At 28.7% G+C, this 23179-nt stretch overlaps 1 protein-coding gene across 2 annotated transcripts in view; it reads left to right on the top strand.

Annotated features, from left to right (window-relative positions):
• Positions 1 to 23179, top strand: part of LPCAT (lysophosphatidylcholine acyltransferase) — a 151541-nt gene that overhangs the window by 71510 nt on the left and 56852 nt on the right. For both annotated transcript variants that reach the window (XM_075368151.1, XM_075368152.1), the window contains exon 2: positions 19684 to 19829. In XM_075368151.1, the coding sequence (XP_075224266.1) occupies positions 19684 to 19829 (146 nt within the window). The remainder of the gene's footprint in view (positions 1 to 19683; positions 19830 to 23179) is intronic.

The following is a 23179-nucleotide window of genomic DNA, read 5'->3' as shown; positions in this document are numbered from 1 at the left end:
GGGTTCCCAAGATGCTGTCCGACCATCGCAAAACAGTGAGAATGAACGCCTCCCTAACGTTTCTCCAGCGCTACCACAATGAAGGAGAAGATTTTTTTAACAAAATTCACAGGGGACGAGACATGGGTCCATTTCGAAACAATCCCAACAGTGGATGCATTCTCATTCTCCCAGTAAACCAAAGAAGTTCAAGCGAACCTTCTCCAACTTTCTGTTGGAGAAGGCTACTGTGTTCTGGGACCGGAATGGAGTTCTCTTGGTGGAATTCATGGAACGTGGCACGACCATCACTGCAGCCTCATACTGCGTGACTCTTCAACGTCTACGAAGGGCAATTCAGAATAAGCGGAGAGGAATGTTGTCATCAGGCATTGTCTTTCTCCATGACAATGCTCGGCCGCACACTGTAGCTGAAACAAAGAAGCTCCTGCAGCGTTTTCGTTGGGAAGTGTTTGATCACTCACCATACAGCCGGGACTTGGCTCCATCCGATTTTCACCTCTTTGCTCACATAAAACGCTGGCTAGGAGGACAACATTTTGGCACAGACATCGAGCTGCAGAACAGCGTAGAAATATGGCTGAAAACACAGGCGGCTCCGTTCTATGACAACGGTATTGGAAAGTTGGTACCACGCCACGACAAATGTCTAAATCGGAGTGGCGAATTTGTAGAAAAATAGCGTAAAAACGTTTTTATTTTTACTGTGGTTTTAATTTCGTGACCGATCGGATCTTGAAAAAAAATAACCCTCGTATATGGATGTTTTCCACTATAGGACTGTACGGCTTAAAATTTTGATGGAAGTCAAATATTAAAATAATTTGAATAGGGAAAGAAATTACGGAATTTATAGTCCCAAAATTATTAAAATTATTAAATAATTTCTCAACAATAAAAAAAAAATCAAATAAAAATAGATTAATTTTGTTTCTAGAGAAACGCTGATAATAAATTCTAATTTCTTTAAAAGGAGTTACAGATTATACACGTACAACTGCCTTTGTGACTGGAATGAATTTTAAGTTGATTTTACAGAGGGTGCCTCCGCTCCGATCCTGTTATTATGCCAAAAACACAACACAAACAAGTTAGGCGAAGTTGAGGGGGCATCCCATCAACTTAAACGTACGTTAGGACCGGGAAGCTTATCTCCCCAGGGGAGGGTTGGTAAAGAAAAATTCGGCTTGTTCTCAAGATCCAGGGGGGTTCCCGATGAGGGCCTCGGCTCTCATAGTGGGGAACCGCCCTATTAGATTAGGTGAGAGTAGGTCAGAATAGGTCAATGACAATGACACATACACATGCTATTTTCATTAACATTTCCACAATGGACATATACACATGCCATTTTCATTAACATTTCTACAATGTACACTAACACAGGATCGCGAGACGGGCGAGTATCGAACAAAAGTTACACTTACGTGGTAGGATACACTAACACACAAGTAGGAATTCACACGTAGGGGCTCGCCTGTCAAATGACGTAGATATCAAGTGTGTATTAGCAGGAAGGAGTGGACGTTCCCTCACAATAATATTAATTTATGTTTTGTTTCGAGAAACGAAAACCAAAAACACAACATTTTTAAAGAAAATAATAAATTTGCACTGATGTATTAATTGCATTTACAACGATAACTTTTAGAATAAGTGCTTTTCATTACTTTTTACATCGTAAAATAATATGTAGAGATTAATAATTTTTTTTGAAAATAATTTGGATTTTATAATGTTTATTAATTTAGTGGCTAAAAATGATAATAAAATATTTTATATTTTAGGTTGGTCGTGCGTTTAGTATCAGACATAAATATGGCATATATTTTAAATGATCGTTTGATAAAGCATTTTATTGTTACGAGAATTAAGTATTTTTATTATGGTCTCGTCATGTGTTTAATGTACTAAACATGAGAAAAACCTTTATTTTAATTTTACTTTCCCCGGCTATTCCTCTATTCCTCGAGAGTTCTAATGTTCAAATCCTAGAATAGGCAGTTATTTTTATACGGATTTGAATACTAGATCGTGGATACCGGTGTTCTTTGGTGGATAGGTTTCAATTAACCACACACCTCAGGAATGGTTGACCTGAGATTGTACAAGACTACATTTCATTTATATTCATACATATCATCCTGTTCATTCTCTGAAGTGGTTTCTGATTAAAATTGCTAATTTTAGAATCAGAAAATTTGATTTAGTTATCATGTGATTCACGATAATAAAAAAAACAAGATGGCCATCATATCGGTTTAGGCCTACTTTTTGCAATAACTCTGTTGTTTGTAGTCCGATTTATACGACAATGGTGTCATTTTGTTCACAAAAAATATGCTTTATAATTTTTATAATACAACACAATTCGATTAATCTAATAATTCCTAAGATATTTAAGATTGAAAAATTGAAACGGCTACAATTTTGAAATTTGTCAACGAAGAGTATCGTTATTGTTTTCCTTTAATAAATGTTAGTTTAAAATAAATAACAAATTTTTTTGCGTTATCACCAACCGTTTTTGAAAAGTAATTTTTTTTCTTAAAAAACACGAAATGGTTGAAACAGAAAAATATGCGTTTTCGGACCTATGTTCACTGGACGTTTTTTCTTCAGTATGTAAAGTAGAATCACTTCCTATGGTTTGGCCTCACCTTTAAAGAACATCTGTATATTTATTAATTTACCGGCCTATGGATAGATGTTTGTGACTTGAAAATCTCCAAAATTGGTTGAGTTGTTCTTGAGTTACACTCTAAATTGAGTGTAAAATAAAATTTGAGCGGGGTAAGATAAAAGCGAGTTATGATCTGCATGTTAGAATGTTGACATTTCTTTGTCTGCAATATCTATTGTCTATATTGTTTGGTGAATTCAGGTAGGTTACCTTTTTTTTCCTGTTTAGTCTCCGGGAATTACCGTTCAGGTATTTCTTCAGAGGATATGTATGAGTGTAAATGAAGAGTAGTCTTGTAAAGTCTCAGTTCGACCATTGCTGAGATGTGTGGTTAATTGAAACCCAACCACCAAAGAACACTGGGACCTGAACGCTGGAACTCTCGAATTCTAGATCAGCTGATTTGGGACGACGCGTTCACCACTAGACCAACCCGGTGGGTTAGGTAGGTTACCTACTTTGAGGGTAATGACGACTAGGTATGTATTTGAGCGTGGCAAAAGGAAACGAAATAAAATTGCGAAAAATCGGTCTTCGTACGTAGAACTACGCAAAACATTTTTAACTGTTGTAGGTCAAAATTTATTAATTAAATTCAAAATTTGAAATCCATTCATTCATTAGTTAAACATACTTTTATTTTACATGTAACATGTAATATTAATAATAATTATGCACTCCAATGTTTTGAATTTTATTTAAATTAATAACAAAAAGCCACCAAATTTATTTGGTTAATACATATGCCGGATGATTTAAAAAGGACTTCACAATTTTAAGAACATATAGAAATTAATTTAGATTACTAACAGATTCGGTTGAGGTCTCACTTCATAGCAGAAAACGTTAAGTTTTGACTCACCTAGTTCATTAGTACCGAATTCGGCCACCAGCGCTGTCACCAGTCTCATTAAAAATGGGTTCATTTACTGGTGCGGAACGAACTCGCTGAGTGTTTTGGTATCACGATTTGCAGTCAGCAACTGCAGTTCAACGTAATTTTCGTAGAGTACGGTAGGGAGCCTCCTAGTAGACATAAAATTTACTCTTGGCACCAAGCTTTCGTTGAGATAGGTTCTTCTGTTAAACGTACAAAATCACCAGTTCACCCACAGGTCTCTGAAACTGGTGTAGAACAACTTAGAGAAAGCTATGCAAGTAATCCGAAGGAATAAACTTTACATGCATCACATGAGACTGGCGTTCCACAAACAACTGTTTGGCGTGTATTACGTAAACGATTGCACTTAAAGTTATACAAATTAACCTTGGTTCCATACATTACCGGTGACGACAAAGTTGCTTGGTTGTATTTTATGTAGAATTATGGATAGAACTGCAGACGATACATTTTTAAACAATGTAATTTTTAGTGATGAGTCAACATTTCACATCAGTGGCAAGGTGAACACCCATAATTGCCGAATATGGGGTAGCGAACCCCCCCCCCTCATGAAGCTTTGTAACATTCTTGATTGCCGTAAGGTAATATTTTTTGTTCCCTGAACAGACAATGACAATACGGCCCGTTTTTCTTCCAGGAGGAGACCGTAAATTATCGTTTATCTTGACATGCTTCAAAATTTTCTAATTCCTCAGTTAGATGATGATTACCAAGATGGACACCATTACTATCACAAGACACCTCACTACCGCCTAGAAGTCCAAGATTTTCTTGATAATCGATTTCCAGTTCGGTGGATCGATCGTGAAGATCCACTTTCATGGCTACCTCGCTCTCCAAATTTGATCCCGCTAGATTTTTTATTGTGGGGTTTAATTAAAGATCGGGTTTATATAACATTGCTATCTGCTGATCATATTAAGCTAAGACTTCGAATTAACTCCGAAGCTCCAAAGGTAACGCCCGACTTGCTGACTACAGTCTGGAATGAAATCGATTTCAGGTGGAATGTATATCGCATTACAAATGGAAGCCACATCGAACCGAAGTGAATGTTGGGTGACAAACCTGATGTGTTTTTCTGTGAAATGAGACCTCAACTGAATCTGTAAGTTATCTCAATAAATTTTTATATGCTTTTAAAAGTTTGAAGTCTTTTTTTAATAATTCTGTATATGTATTGTATATCATTATTTTTATCATATGTAAAATCACATACGATAAAAATAGCACGATAAGTTATTACACACGATTGTTATTATTATTTTTATCGTATTTATGTCATTCATATTTCAAAATTTTATATATAGAAAAAAATCTTTTAATTAATGAGTCAATGACACTGGTATTAAATAATAATATTGGGTAATTATAAAAATAAAATTATATGATTATACGTTACACCATTAAATAAAACAAGTTAAACTTGCTGCGTTTTTGCAGTTATTATTGTATTCAAGAATTAGCGGGAGTTTAATAGAAAAGACATAAAATAAATAAATATACTTATGAATAAAATAATAAAACTTGTTTCTGTTTTAAAGTAAGTCTATTAGGAAAAAATAATTTAATACAGTGTATAAAATAAAAAATGTAAATTCTAGATCTATTTATTTACTTTAGTTTTTTTTTTAAATAACAAATATTCATTAAATATTGTATTTTTTAAGAAAGTTTGCTCATTTTGCATAAGAAAGTAATTACTGATGAAACATTAGTTTGTTCTATATTATAATATTTACCAGTATTTTATGCAAAAAGAAAATTTAACAAATAATTTTTATTTGTTTTTCCTCTTTCTATTAACAAATAATTCTATTTCTTCAACATTTTATTATTTCATCAGGATAAGATTTCCTAAATTCAATTTAAATTATTATTAAACAAATTAGAAAAACCCTCTAAAAAGTAAAAAAATAAGAATTAAATCAAATTGAGAATTTAAAAAAAATATATAATGTATTAAGAAATATAAAAATGCACTGAAAAGTAAAATATAAATTAAATAAATATCTAATAAATAAAAAATAAATGTTATAATTATTAAATTTTAAAATTAAAAGTAATGAAAATATTTAGTTAAATAAAAGCGTGGCGCAGTTTTTATAATTTATTTAAAACAACGCAACATTTATTTTTACAACAATAATACTTATTCGAAAACATTGTTATAAAAACTGCGCCACGCTTTTATTTAACTAAATATTTTCATTACTTTTAATTTTAAAATTTAATAATTATAACATTTATTTTTTATTTATTGGTTATTTATTAGATATTTATATAATTTATTTTTTACTTTTCAGTGCATTTTTATATTTGTTAATATATTATATTTTTACTTTTTAGAGGGTTTTTCTAATTTGTTTCCTTTTTTTATTAATGTTAATATTAATATTAGTTAAATAAAAGCTTTTTTAAAAAATATTTTTTATATGTAATCAAATATATTTTTGTAATTTTTTTGTATTTTTTTTAAGACTAATAAAAAGTAAAAATATTTATTTTTACACATCGAAGTTACAAAAGTGTACCAAATTTCAATCATTTTCATACGATAGTTCATGAGAAATGAAAATTTTCAACTAAATGCATGAATTTAGCGTAGAGGTAGCGCGTGGGTGTGTGGGGATGGGTCATATCAAATTCCGACACCGTAGTGCTGTATTGTAATCAAAGTTACATACGTGTACCAAATTTCATTGATTTTCATACGATAGATCAAAAGATATGGCAGTTGCAAGATTTGATTATTCCTAAAGCGAGTTAAATAAAAGCTTTTAAAAAAGTGTAATAAAATTTATAAGAAACTAAACTGATTTAATTAAATGATTATATGCAATTTAATATTAAAAAATAGTAATAATAAATTCAAAAGTGGATATAAAAGTGAAAAAAAAGGTAAATAAACATTCAATTAGTTATCAAAACGTTACGTCGTTTATGAAGCAGACTGAGTACGATGCAAAAAGGAATAGAGAAAGACTTTCTTGTTGAAAGTAGTTAAACTTGTTATACTGTGTATTATTAACTAACTACGCATAGACTACAACTTGAATTGTAAATTACTATAACAATTTTTTATTATTTTTTTTTTCTTACTGCTACTAAAATCCTATTCTGTTAGAATAGCGAATAGGTCAAAGAAAGTGAAACGAACCAGTCGAAAATACACCAAGGGTCATACGAAGTCCAGTTCTTATGAGAGCACCAACCGTTTGTATCCGTTTGTAATATTAATCACATTTTCGTACAGATTATGTGTTACTTCCTTCCGTGTTTAGATACTAATGTCAAACATGATTTAAGGTCACATTCCGGTTAAAATTATTACTTCTGATTAATACAAATTTCTACGAAAACTGTTTTTTTTTTCTCTTTACCTGACGTCTAATTTTTTTTCAATATAAAATATATGTTTTAATATAAACCCACAAATCTTTTTTACACCAATAATATATTAAATTCAGTTACATTAAACTCTCGATTATTCGCCATAGTAGTGCGTAACTACGGATATTATGGAAAATTTGTGAAAACCTACATATATCATAAACTACATATCATGTATCTTCTTCAATAAACCTCAATCAGAAGATTGGTTAGCAGTTGTTTCCCATCATTTTTCCTTCAGTTCCTTACACTTCCCCAGTTTATAACTTTAAGTATAAACTCGCTCTCTAAATCTGCTTCCTTCAACATAGATTTTCATTAGAAGTTTTATTATTCTATCAAATTTCCTGTTTGTTAAACGTTTTGCAAAATTTATTTTTCTTCCCTAATCTTTAAACTTCCTGAGATTCTCCTCCATCCTGTTACAGCACAATATTACAAAGGAATTAGGTCTTTTTTTTCTTTTTTTCCTGTTACGTAAGTCTCACTTGTGAATAGAAATGTACTTTAGGCGTAGTTTGTAATAATCCCTTTTGATTTTTCGGTGAAATTATGTTAGTGGTTAATAAAATTTTATTAACACTTTCAGCCCCATGTGCAATGTGATACACCTTAAAGCCCAGCTAAAAAGTTGGTAAATTTATCCACAGCCCAAGGTTTGTTTTTGCATGGACTTGTTATACTGATAGCCTACATGTGTTTTAAGACTTTCGTACAAACAAATTATTACATAATATTTGTTTAACTTAAATCCAATAAATAAATTCGAGTTGATCAAAAAATAAATCAATTTGGAATTTATAAATTTAATAAATAATCAATATAATGAAAACATTATTTTTTATCAAATATTGTTAAAACATTATTTTTAAAGAATTAAAGATAAAATCTCTGTATTATTATATTAAAATTAAATTCATTTAAAATAATTGTATTTGTCGTTTGTTTCATTTCACGAGATTCTTTCGTTTCAATATATCATCAAAATCTATAAAGAGATTATTTCGTACCTTGATAAACTTTCTTTCTAGGCCCTCCAACAATCGGACAATACCTTTACGTTATTCAATGCGGAATTGTAAGACATATTTGCTTAACACGCCTCTTCTCTATTACTTTAACTTTCGGTACATTATTTTCAACCTGGGCCTTCTATAGTTATAAAACTTAAACCATGGTATCATTATCAAATTAATTAACCGTTAATAAAATAATTTATTGGATATTTAATATTATTTATTTATTTCACATTCAAAATTCCACTCGCTATGTCTTCCAAAAGAGTTTAAAATATTATTTATTGTTTATGTTAGTAATCGTACTTATTGAAAAGTCTTTTCCATGATCTAACAAGTGTAACAGATTTAATCTGTTTTTTACATGTAAACAACTGTTTAATATAAATTATAAATTATAAAATACAATAAAAACCAAAAATTAAACTTTAAGACAAACAAAAATATAGAAACACGTGAAAGGGGATCCACATCACTTTCTCTAAAAGATTATCATTATCCCGCAAACGCTTTTTAATTTTGTATTTTGATAAAATAAATTCCCAACAACAGTTTCTAAAGTTTTGGGTACTATAATAAAAAATATAAATACTTTTGAAGATTAGTGAAATGTAATTTCTAAGTACGTATGTACCGTAAGTGAAAGAAAACGAACAGTCATTAGAAAAATATTATCATTATTTTCTTTTTAAAATTAATTTATGTTACCAAGTAGTAAATGAAGTAAATTTCTTTACGTGTTTATTTTTTTAATTTGTTTTTTTTTTAATTTAAACTTACTAAAAAAATTGGAAGAAACTCGCCGTTAATGAAATGAGTTTCATCTTTCTGTAATTATACTAAACCACTGTAATTAGTACCCAAGTTCAATTATAATCATAATTACTATATTTTATTACAAATATGCTGTTTAATATGCTCTATAAAACGAAACGAATTTGCCGTTATTAATTAATATTATACACGTAGTTAACTGTGGAATAGTTAAGTTTTATGATTAGGTAACGTATACGTAAAGAAGAAATTTCCGATTGACTTGTTAAGCAGAACGGGAAATCAAGAACAGAGCTATCATAAAACATATTAATTGCAATAAAATTAATCACAGATTTAATTATCTCTGCGTTTCATCCTGAAAGTTCTGGGTTTGAATCCTGCTGTCACAATATTTTTTGTTAAGCTATAAAATTGTTAAAGTATATGAGAAATAATCTGATGTGGACACCACATTACTTTCTTACATGCCTATTAAATTACATATACGTTTTATATATATATTTTTTTTCGTTTTTTTTTTGTTATTGTATTATTATTTATTGTAAAAATCTTTTTATAATCGGAGGTTAATATTTATTAATAAATCAAATATATTTAAATTAAAAAAAGAAGAATGTAAAAAAAGGAAATAAAGTCGCATTCAAACCAATATGCCTTCCCCTTGTAAGACCCAAATATTTCATTAATTAAAATTTTATTGGGCTATAATTCTAGAACCAATGAAAATAAGTACCACTTATGATATATCGTTGATAAGCTCTCGATGAGGGCTTATTAAGGAAAAGTCCAAAATCCAAATTCTTTTGGATTTTGGGCTTTTTTAGACACTTTAGGTCCATTCGATTGCAATCAAAAAGGGAGGTGCACAACTAGATGTTATAACAGTTCTAAATACAAAATTTCAACATCCTACGGCTAATTGTTTTTGAGTTATGCGAGATACATGCAGACGTCACACCGAAACTATTCAAAATGGATTCAGGGATGGTCAAAACGGATATTTCCATTGAAATCTGAAAACCGAAATTTTTTGTGATTACAATATATCCTTTACTTCGTACAAGGAAGTAAAAAGGATCCACAAAATTATTAAAAAATAGATACAAATAAACAAAATACTGTAGTAGGTTCCTCACTAAGGCATAGTAAAAGTGTTTATCACATGTCCGATATTGGACCAGTTCAAGTGTAACTCAGATACCCCAAGTACTGCACGTGCTCAGTACCAGTCGTCGGACATATTCACTGTTGTCTAGGAGATTAACTGCTAGAAAGTTCGCATGACTCTTTAATCGCTGTCTGTAACTTAAACCGAACCGTTTGATCTCGTCACGAACATAAGACGTCCAAGATAGTCGTGAAAGCGAACCACAGTCTCTGTAATGGATCTCGCCAACTTGTTCTGAAAATGTTGTTTAATGTCAACGTTACTATTGCCCTATAGCTAGCAGTACGCCATATATCCAATTCAGGTTTAGAATCACCTTGTATAACAAAAGTTTGTTGGACAACGATAGGTTGTTGCGAGTTCCTACCTAACAACCAATAAAACTTCTTATACTTGGTGTTAAATTGACCGTATTTTGTCACGTTTTTCTTGATAGTTAATTCGCCATAAAGATGTAAGATAACAGCATAAACAAAGATAATCATTTTTTTTATGTGTATCTAAAAATCGGTCATAATATCTATACAGCTGAAGGTATATGAGCATAAACGAAGTAAATGTAAAAGACTTTCATAATGCAGCCTGTAAATTTCAGGATTAAATAAACCAAGTCCTTTTAGTTTCAGAATCCAGAAAACCAGATATGAATGTTTATTATTGTTTACAGTTAAATATTTTTAAATTAGAAACTAGAAAATGTTAATATTCATGGGTATTTTTAGATTTTTTATAGTATAACTTTTATAAAAACTGGATTACAGAAATAAAGAATAATGTACCCCATAAAAATATGTAATTGTAAAAAAATAAACATCCTTATCCAGTTTCTGGGTTCTGAGACTGAAAAGATTGATTTATTCAATTCTGAAAATTTTCATCCATATAGACAGGATTATGAAAATCTTCTATTAACTCTACGTTTTTAACTTATATTACGTCATCTACCTCATTTATTCGCGTTTATTTAATTATATTTGATTTATTTTATGAAAGGAAAAATTCAACAGAAATGTGTAAGGACAATAAGTCCTTTAATCTTTCCATCATTTCAAATATCAACGGGCAATTTAATTTTTACCAAACTTATAAAATGAATTCATTAAACATTTTGAAAAGATGTGTCTTCTAGGAGGAAAATCATATCTGAGAGACTTTTAAGTACACAGTCACTATACTTACAAATATTTCAGTCAAAATTATAAAAATTAAAAAAACGTCAGACTTCTCTAAATCTGACATTAAAAGAACTTTCAGTTAATTTACTTCTTCATATTTATTTCTACTTGAAAACTATGAAATTATTTTTTCATTTTCGTACATTTGTAAGTTAAACAATCATTATTGTAATGAGTCCTATTATCGTATGAGTTTACATTAATAATATAACAAAGTTAAACAGATGGTACGTATACAAGTATCATTCAGAATGATATTTTAATTAAAAATATTATTGTAAGTGGTAGAATTTAAGCGCTAAAATAAATTTATTGATCATTCATTATCGGTTGTAATTTATTATTAACAATAAAGCAAGTAAGAAATTTCATTAAAAAACCGTTTCGGCTTGGTACAGCATTAAATCGAATTGTAATTTTCTATTAAGTGAATTTATTTAGCAACTGCTGATCAAATACAATGACCTAGTACACGTTACAAAAAAAATATATCGACCATCAGAAATAGTAAATAATAAAACACTTACGTGTAATCAAAAGTCAATTTTCTCTCGCTTTAAATCCAACAAAATTGCTCTCTATCTTCTCTACCTTTCACTAGAAACATTCGAATTCGTTTAACTAGCGTTGAAATTATTGAACAATGATGATTTATGATAATGTTAGTTCATCATGATAATGATTTTGTTAGTTCAGAAAGTTTTAAATAAATGAATATTAATAAACTAAACAATGTAATAAAATTAACTACATTTCAAATTCATTTACCTAAAAAAAATAATAAAGTAAATAAACCTTTACGATGAAAAACATTAATTTTTTAATCATGCGCTGATTTTTTCATTTATTTTTGACAGCCTAATAAAATACATGTATAATAGTAAAATATATACGTGTTCTTTACTATGGTGCTATTGAATCTTTGTTCTAATGTAATTTAATTTTTTTAATGTTAACAACTTGTTTTTTGTTGTTTTTTATACATCTGTAGTTTTCCTCCCCCCCCCCCCCCACCGGAACCGGACACACGCAATTAAGCATAAATTCATCTCCGGGGGTGACACTGATGTGACAAACTTTATCATACCTAACAAAATGAAAGCAAAAAAACAGAGCAGAACGGTCTACATCACAAATAAAACTCTAAGACTACAAAAAAATACATACAAAAACAAAATAAAAATTAATTTCTACTTCAGAGAGGTGGGTTTACTAGGAGTTGGTTTCATATTATGATACTTGACCTTGAGAGTTCAATGTCGTAATTTATATTGTTTACGCTATCGTATGATGATATTTTTAGATTTATCACTATAAAATGAATATCCGTTATTGACATCTGAATTTTCGTAATACCCAGGCGTGAGTTTACACAAAAGCATCCTGTTTGGGATTATTTTTAGCAAATGCTTACTATTATTGTATAAATTTCATTCTCTTCCACCATTCAGTAAAAATGCGTACGCACAGTAGCTGTCAGAATTAAATAAAGGAAAATTGCGTTTATTCTAGTTTTGTTTTAATACATCGTTGTGTTACTTTACATAAATTAATATAATTAAAAAAAAAATACAATATTAATATAAAAATATTTTAGTAAATACTTTATTTTATACTCCCATAAGATATTTTAAATATTGTCAAGCTCATGACATATTCTCTTCTCAAAGGGATTGTTTTCGACGATTCTTCTTTATCCTCGGAGGGTAAGTACGGTAGCTGATCTCGTGGTTAGTTTTTTCTAGTTAATTGAAATGAAAAATATTTGTTTTCGAGGGAAAATTATATGGTCTACGAAGATTATTTTGTCATCGTTACTTAGAAGTGGATTTTTTAATTCAGTGGTATATAGACTTGTTATTATACTGAAAGTACTTTTATTAGAAATTCTCGGTTGAGTTAGTACTCATGCTCGGTTGTATAATTTTTAACATCGTCTCTCTTCATTATTTTTTCTTTCACTTTTATGTAAATTCTAATTATCCCCTTTTTGTAAGCAAATTTATATATTTTTTAAAATTTCAAACTGAAAAAATAAAAATAAAATAAATAAACCTTCCCTTTAAAGTAACACAATAAAATAAAATTAATAAAATACGTAGTTTTAATTTGGTGCGACTTTAAAAGTCGAAATTTAGTGAAATATATCATTTATTTATTTTTGAAATTGTATCAACTACTAGGATCATTAGCGGCTACGTTGGGAGTTGATTCATTAAATTTGTTCGAACTCAAGCCAAGAATCGAATCTTATGCTAATATTTATATAAATACTAGCATTCCCGTTGCGGCTTTGTACGCGCTGTATAGCGTTTCCCCTCGCGATCAAATTTGTTTTTAACAAGTAACCGGAGGCAGGGGTAACCAGTCGCGTCGTACACACAGTAATAGTGGCAGTGGCTGTGTTGGTTGAGCTGCCGCGCCATCATATACCGTCGCAGCCCTTAAAACATCGATAATCAAAAAATCTCAAAATTAATTTTTAGATCTGAAGAGTGTTTGTAAGCCAAAATCTAGTGAATATCTCGTTCAGTAAAGTTGGAAATGTAAAACTTTGGAAATCATTCTTCAAAAGTTTTTACTCTCTACACCAATTTGAAGGTTGAATTTTGAAAAATCTAGAAATTAGTTTTTAGATATTCACGTGAAGATTACGCATACCAAAAATCAAGATGGTATCTTCATTTGTTACCGAGAAATTAAAAAAAAAATAGTAGATTTCATTGTTACCCCATTTTAATCCTTTCAACTCGGAATTTAAAAAACAAATCCTTTCTTAGTGTACACTTATACCGTAAGAAGAACGTGAATACAAACTTTCATCAATTTATCTTCAGAAATTTTTGTTGGGCGTTGATTATGAATCATTCACATGTTGTTTTATATATACTACATATTTATGGATTTTTAAACTGTATTAATGATAATTAAATTATTAAAGAGATAATGTTATTAAAATATTAATTTTTATTTACGAAATATACCATTCAAAAAATTATTAGTCATAATTCATAAGTTTATTTTTCATTGAATGTATTTGTTGCAATAATTAGAATACCGATGTAATAAAAATAAAATTATATAAGAGAATATTACAATATAATTATTTTATTATTCATTTTATTTCTTGTATTTTTTTCTGTACTTTATTGCCATGAAAAATTATTTATTTACTACTCGTCTACCGTTTTTCTATTGTAACCTTGAACTTATATAAAAATCGATCAATTTAAAAAAAAATAAGTTTTTCTTATTACAGTAGTTAACAGGTAATAAGGACTAATGCAATTTTTCAGTAACAAAAGAGAAAAAAATCTACTTTAGTAGTTTTACTTTTCATTACAACATATTATATTTTGGTGTTAATTCTGGTACAAAACTTATAATTACAATTAAAACTTTAAGCTTTTCTTTAAATAATTCATTATCTCTGCCATTCTATCACCCAATTTTAACAATTCATTTAGTAGTAAATTTTTTTTATGTGTATTCATTATGGATTTATGATGTTGGCTGATCAATTCCTAAAATAACTGAACATAATTGAAAAATATAGTTATAGTCTTTGTATGATTTAATAATAGACCTAAATAACGAAATATAACGCAGTTAACCTTCAACTTTCATTGAAACAATTGTAACTGGAAAACGATATGTTTAATTTCGATAATTCAATAATCAAAATAAAAAATAAAATTTTGAGTTTTAACATAACCTCATTTTCCAATAACTGATCACCAAGAAAACCAAAATATTAAAAAAAAATAACAATCTAAGTAAACCATCTTATATAATAGATTTTTTGAGGTTTATAAAAACAAAACATTTTGTTTTTATTGGCTGTTAATTTTTTTCCTAAAAGAAATAAAGCATTTGAAAAAAGAGTACATTATCAGAAATGAGTTAGTAAGGGATCCGTCTAAATTTACCTACCGTTCGATCCACCGCTTATTATAATAAAAAGGTATTTTTACCTTTTAAAAAACAATTTACCAATCATTTTATAAAATTATAATGTAAATTGAATGATTGCGAAAAAATAAATAAAATGATGAATTATTATTATTTTTAGTAAACATTTATTTATTTTGTAATCTAACGAAAGTATATTAGTTTTTCTTTGCATCATTACCAAAATAAAGAATTAAAATTTCATTAAATATAGTAATAAACTTAAAAACGGTTGAATGATATTATAATCAAATATATAAATAAATATTTTTATCATTTTCTATTAATATAAATGCATTAATTAATAATATTAATAAATAATGTATTTGTTAATAGAAAATAAATTAGAAAATTATATCTACGTAGGCTACTGCAATCTTAACGTTTGGTATTGGATATTGATAAAAAGGAATAGAGCACAGCTTTCACTATGATGATAAAGCTATTACTAACAATTTTTTCTTTCTTCTCCTTACAGCTTTTATTTGTCATATTTAGGTCAAGTAATATTTGATGAACAGGTGTGTCTAATGGACATGTCTAATATCGCTTAAATTTATTTGTATAAGAATTTTCACTAAATTATCTTTTGTAAATACTTTTTCTAGTAAAAGATTTTTACAAAAATAAATAAACTAGAATATTTCTCTTTTTTTTTTGAAAGTCACTTTCTGTTTAAAAGGTGATACAAAGAAACCTATAGGTTTATCTATTGAAAAAAAACGAGTTAGAGAAATAAATGAAAAAAAACAATGATTTATTCAAATAAATGAAGTAAAATTGTTTGAAAATACAATGCATTGACATAATTTATAGTATTTTATTTAAAACACAACGCTAATTTTTGTTCATATTTACTTCCCTGTCACATAGCTCTAGAGCTATGCTGGAAGAAAGAATGGTAATTAGTAAAAATTTGGTTATGGTTTTTTCCTGCATTTCTCGACGTTTCATAACCCAGGGAATTCAAAAAACAAAATAAAGTGGCTGGGGAGGGGGTAATTTTCCCTTCCATGTACGTGTTTAAAGCTTAATAACTTTTGACTGAATAAAGCGATTTTGATGAAATTTGGCACAGAGCTTCGTGTATATGGGGAAATTTGTTGGTAAACGCTTGGGGGTCAATTTTCTCCAAATTTTACAAATAACTCTACTTTAATACGCTTAGTGCATGCATACATGCTTATCTTATCATTTAAAAAAATGCCCTTTAAATTCTATCCCTTCCCCTAAAATCGAAAAAAGCCATCTGTTTAGTTATTGCATATTTTTTAACAATTTTTTTTTATGTCTTATAAGCATAGTTGTAGAGCAAACGACCCAGAAAAAAAGAAATACTTTGAGGGCAATATTGGGGATAGGAGAGCCGATAAAATTGTAAAGATATCGATTTTTGGAATTTTAAAACTATTTTTGGTTTATTTAAATTTTTAATTTATAATAATAATTTGTTTATTGTTTATTTGTTTTGTTTGTGCAACAGAACAGCTACAGAAAACCTTTGTATGTTGCACAATATTACATAAAATGATATAGAACAATCACAACAATGTCAACAACTCGCATATAAATTTCTTTAAAGCACAATATTTAAGATACAATAATAATAATTATATATTCAAATACAAAAAAAAAAAAAAAATAATAATAATTAGAACTTTAAATATGGTAGTTATGGAGTGATAACAAAAACACACAGATGAAAACATACAAAATCAAACACAATATTAATACTAATACATTTCAAATATAACAATAAGTTATAAGTAATAATCCTTATAATAATAATATATATATATATTTTTTTTTTTATTTGCTTTATTTGTGCAACAGAACAGTTACAAAACCTTTATATGCTGCACAATATCACATAAAGTCACAAAAGAACAGCCATAAGTCAACAACCCACATATAAATTAAAAATACAACATTCAAAACACAATAATAATAATAACAATAACAATTAGCAAGTCAAATACAAAAAATAATTAGAACTTCAAAAACGGTAGCTATGGAGTGATAATAAAAACACATAGATGAAAACATACAAAAACAAAAACACAATATCACTAATACATTCCAAATAAAACAAGTTATAAGCAATAATCCTTAAAAAAACAACAACAATTCTAAAATCATGAAAGTGAGCATTACACCAAGGACAATAATCCATCGCCACGTAACCCTCTCAAATTTTTAATGAAGGTTGCCTCATCATCCCAAAAGCTTAGCTTATCCTGGAACTCCACCGCAACACTGGTACACCGCTCAATCGGAGACACGGTGGAAACAACCGGCGTCACAAATTGCCTAAAAGACCTCACTGACCTGGCCTGGTTCCGCAAGACAACATGGTAACGCGTCGGAAGTTTATTGTGCAGAGCTTTACAAAAGAAAACCAAGTCAAAGTACGTTCTTCTATCAGATAACCTGGAAAGGTCTAATTGCCTCAACATATCCTCTCTACTAGTGCCAACAAAACAATCTCCAAACTTAAAACTCATCCAGTTCAAGAACCTATTCTGAACACCTTCAACCAGATCAGAGGCAAAAACTTGCGTACTATTCCACACCACGGTCGAGTACTCCAAGCGACTCCTCACCAAAGACTTGTACAGCAGGTTACAAGTGGAAATATTGTTAAACCGTCCACAAATCCAAAGGACAAGACCAAGGTCCCGGCGTGCTTTACTGACAATCCGAGCAACATATTCGTGAAAATACAACTTCGTGTCAAATAAAATCCCGAGGTCCTCAACCAATGTCTCAGCGACAATAGCGTGCGCACCAATCCTATAGCTGAAAACAGAGCTCGACGTCTTACGAGACAAAGTCAAATGTTTGGTCTTCCGAAAATTCAAGGGCATACAATTGTGGTCAGCCCACTCAACAACCTTGTTAGTATTCAATTGTAGCAACAGGTGATCCATTTATTATTATTATTTTTTTTATTATCATTATTATTATTATTATTATTATTATTATTATTATTATTATTATTATTATTATTATTATAATTATTATTATTATTATTATTATTATTATTATTATTATTATTATTATTATTATTATTATTATTATTATTATTATTATTATTATTATTATTATTATTATTATTATTATTATTATTATTATTATTATTATTATTATTATTATTATTATTATTATTATTATTATTATTATAATTTTACAATAATACTAGAAATAATAATAATAATAATAATAATAATAATAATAATAATAATAATAATAATAATACAATAAAATTTCATCATAATTCACCACCACCACCATAAAGGAAATCTTAGGTGACTTTTTATTGACTGTACATTTTTAGCGGATTTTTTTTTAGTTTCTTCCATTTAACATAGTAAATGTAGATAAATTAAAAAAAAAAAAATTGAGAGATGATTTTAGGGGTGGAGAGCAAAAGAATAAAAAATATTGGTTTTGTTTTAATTTTTTACATTTTTTTTCATGTATAATTTTTCCACAATATAAGATTTAATAATCAATGTCAGGAAAGTATAACAAATTTTTTGTCAGGTTTTTTTTTTAGTTTTAACCTATTTGAATAATTTATTTTTTAGAGCTACGTTACAGACTTATACACTGTAAATTAAGAAGTATTATTTATTTTTGCAAATTTTTATGTTTTTGGTTTTTAAAAGAAATCCCCTTATATCGTATATTCTTATATGCGCAAATTGTTTTCTAATTTGAACGCCTCCCTTTTACAGCTCTTTGAATCAACCACGTTCCGTCGATCTGAGATAGTTTAGACCTGTTAAAAACTTTCAGAATAAAACACTTTGTGTAAAAGAAAGTATATTTGTAATTATTGAGGCCGTAATTTTTTTTTAACAATCGATTTCAAAGAACGCAGATAAAATGAACTAAATCTATCCGGAATGCGAAAATATGTACTAGTTTTTACTTCAATTTTCTATTAGTAAGCAATGACCATAATAAAAATCATCAAATTGTCTATACAGATAATGTAATATTTCATATAAAAAATATTCTATTAAAGATAACGGAATAAATTTACTGAGAAACTACCGGAGGAAATTCCTCTATAGAATTTACAAGAAAAAAAAAATCAACGAAATAACTATATTTTAAGTACGGCTTGAAAATACAGAAAAAATCGAACTGAAATCGAATGAGCTTATTAACTGAAAAAATGGTTAATCAAGCACAAATGATCAATGACCCCATAAAAACACTAAACTCTTAAAAAATCTTGAAGTTAAAAGTTTTTTCTCCTTGAAACATCGTGAAAATCGTATAACCCTAACCTCATGTTACCGTAGGAGAAGATACCCGCCTTGTGACGATCCCGGTCGCCACATCACCTCCGTTCATAGCTCTGATGGGCTTTACCGGAGGTCGTCTTTCAGACCCTCTAAACTTGATAACACAATACAATCATCAATTTGGCCTCTATAGGATGCCACCGATGCAAATGTCTCGGCAGACATTTCCATCAGTGTATTTACACAACCTATGATGAAAATCGTATAATCTTAACATTTACTTCCACCATTAATAAAATTAAAAAAAATATTATTTACTCTTTTAATTTTTAATATTATTTTCTTTTTTTTTTACAGGCAGCGATTTTGACTGTATTAGTTTTGCCTCTACGTATTTTTATCATTACATCGTTACTTATTTGTGCTTGGATACTTGCGTGCGTTGGCTTATATGGATTAACAGATGAAGAACTTAGACGTAAACCATTATCTGGATGGAGACTGTAAGTGAACAGAATTCTACATTTATATAAATGATTTTGTAATTAATTGTGTCTATATCTATAATGTTAAGTAATTAATATTTTTAATAAAATATTTAGATGCGCATTTCAACTAATCATTACCTCTATATTTACAGGTAATGTGTACATATTTTACTAATTAGCAAGATATTAAACATTTTAAAAAGAATCAAATTCGATAAACCGCATAATACATTCGATTTTCATTTTTAAAAAAAATAATCAAAATACCTATCGCAAAACTAAATAAAATGTCTCGGAAAAACAAAAATAATCTGTACTCTGTCTACTCTTTTTTCATTAAATTTATGTTAGGTACATTTTACTTTTTCAAAATACATTCTATATTTTACCAAAATATTTTATGATAATTTGAGGAACAAAGTAATTGTTTAACGTTTGATTAAAAACAGTATTATGATTCAAGTTTTAAGAATGGAAATGTATATTTAAAAACAGACAAACGGTCCTAGTAAATTTTAAAAACTATTCCTTTCTTTTTACTGTTTAGCCTCCGGTAACTACCGTTTAGATAATTCTTCAGAGGATGAATGAGGATGATATGTATGAGTGTAAATGAAGTGTAGTCTTGTACAGTCTCAGACCATTCCTAAAATGTGTGGTTAATTGAAACCCAACCACCAAAGAACACCGGTATCCACGATCTAGTATTCAATTCCATGTAAAAATAACTGGCTTTACTAGGACTTGAACGCTGTAACTCTCGACTTCCAGGTCAGCTGATTTGGGAAGACGCGTTAACCACTAGACCAACCCGGTTGGTTTATAAACTATTCCTAATACAGAAAACACACACACACACACACACACACACACACACGAGACCTTAACCTTCTTACTAAAAAAATCTCAAAAATGAGATTTTCATATTTTTGCACTTAATCCTTAAAAAGTCGACAAATTCAAACATTTGATGAGAAATAATTTTTTTTTAGCTGCAACAATGTTCATTGCTTTCTTATTTATTTTTCCCACCTTTCATAGCCGGTGAGAAACAAGAATGGTTATAACTTCTCGACCAGTTTTATATAAAAAAAAAATATAATAAAAAATGAAAACAGAATGTTCAGCAAGCAGGCAGACAAAATAGTTATTAGTAAAACACACTACCACATTCTAGGTAGATTTTAATTGATTATTATACGAAAAATAAATTTTAATATCACAAAGCAAAAAGAATTAAATATTTTAGAAAAATGAACAATCAAAATAAAATAAAAAATTAAAAAGCACATAAAACAATTCATTGGACGTCTTTAAAGCTAATTAAACAATCATTTTTTATAATTTATTTATTTCATAAGTTGGCAATACAAACTTATTCCAACATAAGTTTTTTATATTGAATTTGAATGGCGATAAACTATGTTATTGCATTTATATGTGAATAACCAGTTTAAAAAAGTTATTTTATGCAAAACGTATAATATTGTGTTTTTTGATCCCTATATTTTTACTCCAAATTTCTCAAAAACTACTAAAAATGCAGTTGTGAAAACTACCCTTTTTTTTAATTTTTCAGGTTAGATTTAATATAAATTTACTCCTTAATTTGGGTCCCAAGAATCAGTCTGGTTTAATTTTATCGAAGGCTTAGAAATCAGAACGAAATCTTTCGTCTGCCAACATTCGCTAACGAAGCGTTTCCTAACCTATGTTTATATGAAATTTCTTCTTCATTTTAACCAGTAGAATATTCCTGAAAGTCTGTTACACTCATGTATATCTGTGAATGTATACAGAGTATATCTATATATCTGTATGTCTGTGAATCACTCTGTATATCACTTAATACCAGAGTTATGTAATAATATTGTTATTCCGTTGGTAATAGATTTTTTTTCTTATATATTAAGTATATATTAAGGTATATTCATGATTTTTTTCATTTAACATTATTGTTCAGTTACTGATTTCAATTGATATTCTTATGTATCATCAAATTATGTTATTTTTATAATTTTCTTTTTAGTTTTAAGGTTATGATTTTTAACATAAGTTCATTTGTTCTTTCTCATTAAAGTCTAATTTCTTTTGGCAAATACGAGCTGTGTTTTTTGTTAACTTTATCCAACATATAGCTTCCCCTTAATCGGATCTCTGAGAGTGGAATACAACAAGGTTGCATGCTTATGAAAAAGTAAGAATAAGGTATGAACACGGAAAGGAGTAATTGTGAGGGAGAGCTGGAAAAATGAAAAAGAAAATAGGAAATATGATAAAAATAGGAACAGGAAATGCATTTACTGACGCTAATGCAAAAGGGTAAGCATGAAAACGCGAAAAAGAAAATGATTAAAAATAAATTTAACATACTTGAAATGAGTGAAGTGAGATGAGAAGGAAATGGAGAAATGTCGAATGGGGACTTCCACTTGTACTACTCAGGTGGTGAAAGAAGTGGTAGGAATAGAGTTGGTGTATTAATAAAAAAGAAACTAGTAGGAAACGTAATTAAGGTGGAATATGTTAATTATCGCCTGATGATAAGGATAGAAGGTATCTTGTAATAATTCAAATATATATGCCAACACTACAATATACTAAAGAAGAAGTTGAGGAATATTATGGAAAGCTGGAAAATATACTAGAGAAGGAAAGGAAAAAGGCATGTGTGTTAATGATGGGAGACTGAAATGCTGTGGTTGGTGAAGGACAAGAAGGCAAGATAATAGGAAAATATAGTTTAGGTAATAGAAACAAAAGAGGGAAGAGATTAGTTGAATTCTGTATGGAAAATGATATGGTAGTGGGAAACACAATGTTTTCAAATCACAAAGGTTGTACTTAGATTAAGTACGAGTAATTTATGTAATTTTATAAATAATTTTATGTTAAAAATTTTAATTTATATTTTTAAAATTGTCTACTTTATATTATTTCCTACAATAACCTAACAATGACATAACATTATTATTATTTCCTACAATAACATAACATTTAATTCTTATTTCAATAAAAAGCAAAAGAGTGTAAATTTGACTAAGCAATATTTGCAGATACATCTAGTTAATAAAAAAGCATTTTTCTGGTTATAATTAATGGCAAACATTGATTTTATATCAGTTATGAATAACATTACACTACAGTCTACTGATACATAAATTGGACAAATTAGCTAATGGGCAAGATTAAGTCTATAACTTAATATGTGAACTCGCATTTGAACTCATTTTACAATTTAACATTGGAATGAACCCTATTTATCCTTCAGCATGGATTACGATTAACCGACCATTTGATTGGCACATTTGCTCCTGCACCAATATAATCCGACCACGATTTTGTAGTCAAATTGGATGTTAAAA

The sequence above is a fragment of the Lycorma delicatula genome, chromosome 6, assembly GCF_047948215.1.
Source record: "Lycorma delicatula isolate Av1 chromosome 6, ASM4794821v1, whole genome shotgun sequence".
NCBI classification, from domain to species: Eukaryota; Metazoa; Arthropoda; class Insecta; order Hemiptera; family Fulgoridae; genus Lycorma; species Lycorma delicatula.
The sequence above is the reverse complement of the archived record's forward strand: the minus strand, read 5'-3'. Positions and strand labels throughout refer to the sequence as shown.